The sequence below is a fragment of the Rhincodon typus genome, chromosome 37 (assembly GCF_021869965.1).
Source record: "Rhincodon typus isolate 14 chromosome 37, sRhiTyp1.1, whole genome shotgun sequence".
NCBI classification, from domain to species: domain Eukaryota; kingdom Metazoa; phylum Chordata; class Chondrichthyes; order Orectolobiformes; family Rhincodontidae; genus Rhincodon; species Rhincodon typus.
This window is the reverse complement of record NC_063368.1, coordinates 21193870-21203459: the sequence shown is the minus strand read 5'-3', so window position 1 is coordinate 21203459 and position 9590 is coordinate 21193870. Positions and strand designations below refer to the sequence as shown.

Sequence of the window (9590 nt, the reverse complement as noted above, 5' to 3'; positions counted from 1 at the left end):
ATTAATGTCTGAATATGGATATACCTGCAATGGATCTTATTTCAGCTTTGGATCCCTCGAACATTTAAACAATCATGCAAAAACATTTCAAACAATTCCTTACCAATGTATATTTGATAGTAAATATGCCATGCACAAAAGGCTGAAAGAAATTATTAGTTCCCAAGAAAGGTGCCTGTGGCCAAGTCAGTGTCTATTGGGAATAAAGGCTTGTGTTGGTTCTGTAATTAGAAATGTTTAAAAAGGCAGATTCACTGTTGGGCAATGATCATTCCTTTTACTATGGTGTCTTCTACATGATCACTGTCATCACACACTGTGCTTGAACCACAGTTTGCTACCATCCTGCCTCCCCATGTCTCTCCACAGCAAACACAAAGTCCAACTCAGTTCTACACAACTAAGAAGGTCCAATGACTGAACATTCTCTTGTACCCTTTTGGGTCTGTCCATTGAGGATGAATTGGCAGAGGAAGTAAAAGCCGAGTCCTCTTTGCTCTGCTCAACCAAGGAAGCAGTGTGACTTATGGAGCATCCATTGCCTACCCAACCCAGCACACTTTTAAAGCAGAGAAACACAGAGTCAGCTTCCAGGGAACTTGAGCATTGGATTAGGAATCAGGAGGAGATGCACTTCATCCTGGATTACAGAAGGGATAACATGTGGGCAGAGGAATCAGAGGCTTTTTTAAAAAGATACAGAAATTCTAGATTGTGGCTTGAGGTCTCAAATGTAGATAAAGCTTGAGAGAGCTTAGCTCATCTTGACTTGACATAAATGGAAATTGTATTCCACAGCTAAAAGACCACACAAAATCCAGCTGGGAAGACAGGACAGAAAGAGAATGTCTTGCTTTAAGATTGGTGCCAACATTTACTAAAAAAAGGTAGATGACTTTTCCAATAATGTTGCACTCCTACAGGAATGGAGGATCAGAATGTGGCTTCAGCTATAGCCTTCTGTTGTGTGACGTGACAGTATCACTGACTGAGGCAAACAACCATGAAGCCATCATCTAGAACAGGCACTAAGTGTCTGAGGAGGGAGCAGAACTGTTGGGTGTGGACTGTTCAAGCAGGGGTTGGACATTCAATTGGAAGTGAAGAAATGGTTTTAAACAGGTGAAGCAACTGCATGGGAGCTGCAGCTAATTCAATACCCGATGGCTTCAGTTTTTAATGCAGTCCATATCTAGATCTTTCTCAGGTATCATCTATCTGCAGAGAAACAAACCATCCTTTTCTTAATTCAGCTGACAAGTCTGTGCTACAATATTCCCCCACTCCTCAGTAGCCAATGTAATCCTCCCCTTCCTCCAGTGATCCAATCAAAAGCCAAAAAGGAAAATAAATTTAAAAAACTTCTATTGTTATCGTTCTAAATAACCTTCAGGAACTGCTGTTCTCACCATGGATGCACAGCAGATAGAAAGTCAGGAGTACCAGCTGCAACTAGCCGATCCAGGTCACTTACACTGTAATTAACTCTAAACATCTCCCTCCCCAACAGGGCAGACAGGGATTATGCTGCAGGACACAGCTGGGCAAATTGCACAAAGCTAATCATGTGGGGGAAGAGAGGGATTGCGCAAAAAGAGACAAAGCAGATGATATTTCTCATGTTCCACTGCTTCAGGAGGCAGCTGAACAAGGGGTTAAGGAGGGGGAAAATCTGACCTAAACTGGGCTAATTCAGTCTAATTGTAGTCCTAAACTGTGACTGATTAACTGACAATGTTAGAACAAATGCCAGCACACTACGACTGCAACCATTGGCAGTTGGAACTTAATACAGACGTGTGAAATGATCCATCTGCTCCTCCGAAGAGCATCCCACCCTGACTCAAACCCCTACTCCAGCATTTCCCCATGTCTAACCCACCTAATCTAAACATCCCTGGACTCAATGGCACAGGTTTAGAGCAAGTACAGAGACATATGCATCAATTTTTGAAGGTGGCTGAATCTATTGGAAAGTAATCAAAAAAGCATCTGAGATCTTGAACTTCATAAAGAGAGGCAGTGGGCATAAAAGGAAGGTTATGCTTAACCCTTTTAAACCTCCAACTAGACCCCAGCTAGAGTATTGCGTATTCTGATTACCATATTATAGCAAGGATATGAGGGTCCTGAAGAGGTTCTGGGGAAATTTACCAGAATGGTTCCGGGTATTGGGATTTTAGCTACAAAAAGTCAGTTTTGTGAAATTGTAGATGTTCTTGGAATGGAGGAGACTGAGAGGATTATGACAAGTGTGCAAGATTATGTCAGTCTTAGATACAGTAGATAAAGAAAAGGTTTTCCCATTAGCCAATGGTACAACGGGGGCACAGATTTCAGGATTTGGGAATGAGAAGCAGAACTTGGTTATACAGTGAGTCTTACTGTCCATCAGGGTGAAAGAAGTGAAGGCAATCAAAAGGAAACGTGAAGAGCAAATGGATAAAATAAACTTGCAGGTCTAAAGATAGAGAGAATTCATTATTTTAACTAGAAACATGGGTAATTTGGTGTCTGTAAACAAAAGACTTAGGATAGAGAGGCGGTGATAGACCTGATTGTACTGCTTGACATAAGGTGGCATGGACTCAAAAGGATGAATGGCCTCCTGTGTTGTGATTATACTACGACTTACTTCACTGCAAGTAAATGGACACTTCAGCAATAATGTATAAAATTTTCATTTTCTTCAGGGAAACTACAGCTGCTTTAAAAATTCTGTCACACTGGCAATGTTTTATTACTTAATCTGAAGAAGGTAAAAGCCAATAGTCCAATCACAGCTGCTGTCTGAATGACAAACCCTCACATGCCAGATCACAAGGCAAGCTCCTACCCTTGCTTCACAAGTAAAACCTAAAAGGAAAAGTGCATATGATTGTCGATCATTTTACATTATGCAGAATACATCTGAAGTGTTCTAAAATGGCTCCTTCACATTGTAAAACACAAAACTCTTGCAACCTAACACTGCCTAGAGCAAACAACAGACACTGTGGGTTTGAAGTGAATTAACAAGAATGTGTTCAGTTAAATTGAAGACTGGGATCTCTAAATAGCAGCTGAGTCTCCATGTGCCTTGAATGATAGACAGTTTATTGCTAATCAATGCCCAGTGGTATCAGCATTCATGTACTGGACCACATCTGAGCTGATAAGTAGTCTTTTACTTATAAAGTGACTTTAACACAATCAGTGCATCACTACAGACTGAAAACCCATCTGTAAGAAAAAAACACCATAGACTATTCAGAGCTGACAGCTAAAACTGACACTGCTCCCATTGCCTAACCCGCGGCCTTGCCACTTACTCCCTCTGCCCCTTCCACCCAGTAAAAGCATGTGCAGTTTCAGATAAACTCACATCCAGTGCTCAGTACAAAAACCACTTCTTCCACATAATGAATCCACATGGAACCTCTCAATCATAGAGAACCCACCCCACCCTCAGAAGCCTGACTGAGGGGATTTCTGCCTAAACCGAACTCAGACTGCTGGATTCTACTTCGACGGCCTTGGTTAGGAGATGGCCCATGCCAGCAGGGTCCCTTCACCTTTCTGCTGCTCGCCTGGGCTCAGAGCATGGCTCTAGGAAGATTTCCAACGCACCACCACCAGAGTGGTGATGACTCCCAGAGTGAAGATGCCAAAAGCTTGCCAAGTCGGTGTACCCAGTATGGCCTCCTGTTCAACAAAGCCAACAAAAAAATGGATTAGACAAAAGGAAGGGGAAATTTCCACTGTAGCCTTTTGCTAAATGCCTCCAAACTAATGATGCCAGCGTCAGCTGTCTGCAACCTGCCCATAATCTCTACTGTAATAATCCAGGTGATAGAAGGTGTAATCAATCTTAACAGCTTCCTCACATAGACATAGTGCAGCCAGCTCACAGTGTCAGCATATGATTAGCAACTTATCTCAAGATTGATAACAATTAAGGTACCACTCATGCGTTCAATTCTTCTCTAATAAACCCAAAGCTAACTGGAAAAGATGATCAATAATCAATCAGTTTATCTAGCAGATTTGGGCAACATCCAGCATGATTCTCATGAGGGGAAAACGAACACAAAAATGTGGAGGTTATGCTTCAGGTATAGAGGGAACTGGGGAGACCATGTCTGGATTCTGTGCACAGTATAAGTCTCCTTATTTAAGGAAGGACGTAAATGCATTGGAGGCAGTGCACAGAAGATTTACTAGATTAACATCTGAAACGAGGTTGTCAAGTTTGGTTAGACTTGTATCCACACAGTAAGCAGCAATGTAATTGAAACAAGATCCTGAGGGTTCTTGACAGGGTGCATGAGGAGAGGATGTTTCCTCTTATTGGAGGATCGAGAAGAACGGGTCACTATTTAAAAATCGGGGGTGCCCATTTGAAACACATGAATTGTTTTTTTCCCTCTCAGAGGGTTGAGCCTTTGGAACTCTCTTCCTGAAAAGCTGGTGGAAGTAAAACCAAAAACTGAAATTGCTGGAAAAACACAGCAGGTCTGGCAGCATCTGTAGAAAGAAATCAGAGTTAACATTTCGGGACAGAAGTAGAACCCTTGAATATTAAGACAGAATAGGCAAATTCTTGTTAAGAAAGGAGTTCAAAGGTTGTCAGAGGAGGCTGAAATGTGGATTTGTGGTTACAATCAGATCAGCCATGATCACAGAATCCCTACAGTGTGGAAACTGGCCCAACAAGTCCACACCGCCCCTCCGAAGAGCATCCCACCCTGACTCAAACCCCCTACTCCGGCATTTCCCCATGTCTAACCCACCTAACCTAAACATCCCTGGACACTGTGGGCAATTTAGCACGGCCAATCCACCTACCCTGCAGATCTTTGGACTGTGGGAGGAAACTGGAGCACCTGGAGAAAACTCATGCAGACACAGGAAGAATGTGCAAACTCCATACAGACAGTCGCCCGAGGGTGGAATTGAACCCGGGTCCCTGGCGCTGTGAGGCATCAATGCTAACCACTGAGCCACCGTGCCGCCCTATTATTGAATGGGGCACCAGGCTCACAGGGCTGAATGCACTGCTGCTGCTCTTAATCCGTTTGCTCGTTTGACTTCGTAGGAACACTTTCAACTTCAAGTCACAAGTTCAGAGGTGAAAGTCCCATCCAGACACATAAACCACTCAAATACGCAGTTCTGAGGAAGCACCGCACCATCAGAGAGTTGGTGCTCAGCAAGCACCACACCACTGGAAGGTGCATACTGGTGGAATGCTGCACTATTGGAAGGTCAGTACTGCAGTACAGGGGAGTCATTGCTGAGGGAACTTTGCACTGTTGAAAGGTTAGTGCCAAGGGATCACCACACCATCAGTACTGATGGAGAAACTCACTATTCGGGGTTCTGAGGAAGGGTCACCAGACCTGAAATGTTAATTCTGTTTTTTTCCTTCACAGATGCTGCCAGACCTGCTGAGCTTTTCCAGCAACATTGTTTTTGTCCCTGATTCACAGCATCCTCAGTTCTTTTGGTTTTTATTCACTATTCAGGGTGGCTGAGTGGGCTTCAGTCATAGAGGGCACTGGGGAGACCACATCTGGATGGCTAGGTCAACATCTCTTGAATGTTTAAAACCTAATAACAAGTTCTCTCTATGTAACAGCAATATTTTAAAGCCTAGGGAACTCCATTTCCACTGCTGCCTATTCCAATGAGAGATGAATGTGAACAATATTGAACTCCTGTGTCTAGATACACCCTACAGAGCACTATCCAGTTGTAATGTTGGAGGTATCACACTTCACTGAAGGGACTAGTATTGCCAGACAGTCATTGAGTTTATTATGAACCAAACTACAGGAGAGGGTATTAACAAGGCAATGTTATATCGTGCATTTTTGCTTAAATTCAACGGAACACTTGAGGACTCACCCAACCCCCATGGTCCCGAATCCAGCGCAAAATATTCTCCTGGATATATTCCATAGTCCAGCCGATTATAGTTTGGATCAGTTCCGGAATCTTCTGACAAAAGGCCTATAAATTATTATACCATTCAGTAGATGAACAATATAAAGGAATATTTCAGTGTGCTACAATAAGGGCTTTTCTAAAGTCAATGTTGTTGCACACAGTCCCATTCTTAATGTGAAATAACAAGTGCTTTTAGAAGTGGATAGGGTGGGTTCAATGTGAAATTCAGCAGAAATGAATAATCTAGGAAGCTGAAATGCTTGGTATTAGACTTTCACCATTAAAGAGATACAGAATCTGCCTTAAGCCACATCCACCCTACCCAATGGTGCACTGAGCTGTAGGGCTATTTGTTACCGAGCTGCACAAGAAACCTGCCTACCCAAGGATTACTAAGCTCTAGCATTGTCCTGGAGTCTGATACAAACCAGGGAGGTGACATCATTGAAACACCATTAACTTTAACATTTTAATTGGCAGAGACACTACAGACAGGAAGGATTTATGTATGGGGTGACCAATGGCCAAAGTGTGGGTTTGGGGTAACTGGAGGTCATGAAACATTTTCAAATACTGCAATTCTAACTTGCTCTGGTAACTAGCTGGCTGCTTAAAGGAATCTGACACACCCACTAACTTGACGATTAATCCAAATTTCAGATGACTGACTGTATTCTGATACTGATCCTGTTAATAATAAATCAGTGGAACAGAGATCAAAAGTTCTGGCAATTCTCCAGAATCACAGTTTCCACAGCTTGCTGCTTCATCCAGCAGTAAATCTGCTCTCCAAACTGCTGGGTACAATAGCAGCAAAGTTGGTGTGGAGCAATTTCCAGCCCACTATTGCCCTCCAAATGTCCCAGTGTGATGAGCAAAGTATAACTGCACTCTACACAGTACATAGAACAAAAGGGCACAGCACCAATCACTCGAGATTAATTTCTCAGATAAACTACTGATGTCACAAGTAGCAGAGCTCAAAAAACAAGTTAATCCCATCGCCCACACGCACCACAATAAAACAAGTAACAACGTATCCAGAACAAGCAACATCAGCCTGGTCCACCGTAACCTCTTGTACCTACGCTCTACCATCCCAACAACTCTTAACACCCACCGTAAACCTACTTTTCACTTATTTTATACCCATTTAGCTTGGTTTACTTTGAAGTAATATTTTGGATTTGTTTCATAGGCAATAGAATTTAGTATTTGATATGGTATAATGTTTCTCTAATCCTTTTCTTTAGATTAAAGAGCTAGTATTTCTCTAACGTTCTGACCCTTTCACACTTGAGATTATTCCTTCTACTCCCAGTCCCTCTCTATGACTGATGTAGAATGCTCGGTCAACTGAGAATTACGGCCAGCTTCATATGATGAATACTTTGGCCAGCACTCTGGTAACATAGCAACCTGGATGTCCTATCCCAAAGGCTGCAGAGTACAGAACGTTAGCCTTCCTGCTCCTCTGATGCTGCTTGGCCTGCTGTGTTCATCCAGCTCTACACCTTGTTATCTCAGAGTACAGATTAGTTCATTTTCCAGTATTTCAATATTTCCCCTGCCCTCCCCTTCAGACAGTAGTTGTACCTTCACAACCAGCTTGCAGGCAAAGTAGAAAAGCGTCACTACTCTCCCCCAGTTGATGACTCCGTCAGCAAACTGTTCCTTGGCCACTCTGAAAAACATTTCCTTCGGGCATTGGTTGCCAATGTTTTCGATCATCCTGTGTGTAGGAGAAACTTCAAATTAACTGTGCTGACTACTATAACCAAACAGATTAGATAACAGGATGCAAGGCTGAAACTGAAATGAGAAATTCACAACCACAACAGCATTAGATCATATATGCTGCATTGTTCAGCATTCTGGTGAGTGTTTCCTTCACTTTTTAAGGCTTTATTTGCCTCCCTGTCGTAGGACCTGATCACAAGGTTATGAGCGTTAGTGAGCAGCAGATTCCAGGACACAAGGCTAGAAAGGTTCACATGCTGTGGTACTGCCAAGTTTGTAATATTACTCAATGCAACACGTTATACAAAACCAAAAAACAGAAGTCTCACAGGATCCCACTCATTGATCCTGCAGAACAGACAATCTACAAATTTAGTCTGCAAAAAATTTGACATTAAATCAAGCAACTTGTAAATACCATTAGGTGGGTCATTTGGATCAACTTTTAAAAAGTTAATTCACAAAATGGGGGCGTCACTGGCTGGGCCAGCATTTAGTGCCCATCCCTAATTGCCCTTAAGAAGGTGGCTGTGAGCCGCCTTCTTGAACCAATGCAATTCTTGGGATTTAAGGACAATCTGAATGATGGTAGGGAGGAAATTCCAGGATTTTTCACCCAGCAACACTACAGGAACAGCCAATATATTTCCAAGTCAGGATGGTGAGTGGCTTGAGGGGAACTTACTGTGGTGCTGCCGTGCTTTGAAATGATTGGTTACTACACAAGGACAAACAAGGCAAGGGAATACACGATGAAAGTTAGGACCCTGGGAAGCACCGAGGATCACAGGGACCTTGGTGTGCACGTACACCAGTCCATGAAGGTAAGGGGCCAGGGGATAAAGTATTTAAGGCATATGGTAGACTTGCCTTTATTAGTCGAGAAGTACAGTTTAAGAACAAGGAGCTTATGTTGGAACTGTATAAGTAGGTGGTTAGGGTATAGCTAGAGTATTGTGTGCAGTTCTGCTTAATCCCATCAATCTACTGACTGAGGATGCCTGAATTCAGTTTCCAATTCCATCTCCCCAAGAAACCTCTGATTGAAAGTTGATTCACCCAATGGTGTAGACAGAATTGAACAAACTGACTAGTAAGAAGATGAAGAGTCTAGTAAATAATGGGAGCTGAGGTGGCAGGCCAAGGATACTCGTCATTGGGCTGGATCCTCACCTCTGTAACTCCACATTGCTGTCGAGCTCATCCCCAATTTGTCGCAGGCAAGCTCCAAGACGCTCTACCTCAGGGTTATAAAGTTCATCCTCTTTACCTCCGAGCTCTGTGATGGTTAAAGGCTTCTCACAACCCTCGGCTCCTCGATTTGTCCGATCAATGATAAATCTGAAATTTTAAAAATCTTATTATTGTGCAAAAGCTATAATAGAATTCCAGTGCAGTTGGAGATTATTCAGCCCTTAGGCTCTTTTCACCTGAATCTGTTCTCTGCTCATTTCTCAATGGCCTTCAGTTTAATTCTGGTTCTTAGGAACAAACTTGATGTTATTAAGTTATTTATCACTGATCAGATATCCTGTAACAGCCACATATTAACATTTGACTAACACGTGACCCCCACTGTCTCTAATCAACTGCAAAATCAGGTATTCTCCATTTCAAGAGACTTGTTCCAGATCTCCCACAATTCTTTCCCTATGGTGAACCAGTCTGACATCATTAGCTTCCTGAAAAGCATATTCTTAACACAATGAAGCAACCATTCTTCCTCCAGGGTTAATACCACCTTCACTCCTTTGGAAAAGACACAGTCTGCAAGGCTCCAATCTTAGCAGTGCTAAAAGGAAAGTCAGTAATTCCTGAATTTCCAATGACCCAGTGAGAGTGTTGAGGTAGCAGAAGGGAGGTAAACCCTTCCTAAAAATAATCTACTTAAAATGAACTCTAGGTAATTTAGACAACAA

General features: G+C 42.6%; 1 protein-coding gene across 1 annotated transcript in view; it reads right to left on the bottom strand.

The window, feature by feature from the left end:
* Positions 1–9590, bottom strand: part of LOC125487143 (apoptosis regulator BAX-like) — an 11762-nt gene that overhangs the window by 920 nt on the left and 1252 nt on the right. The window contains exons 2-5 of the mRNA XM_048617388.1: positions 8845–9012; positions 7528–7663; positions 5890–5994; positions 1–3684 (exon numbers count right to left, since the gene is read on the bottom strand). The exon at positions 1–3684 is cut by the window's left edge and continues 920 nt beyond it. Coding sequence (XP_048473345.1) covers positions 3589–3684; positions 5890–5994; positions 7528–7663; positions 8845–9012 — 505 coding nt within the window. The 3' untranslated portion in view covers positions 1–3588. The remainder of the gene's footprint in view (positions 3685–5889; positions 5995–7527; positions 7664–8844; positions 9013–9590) is intronic.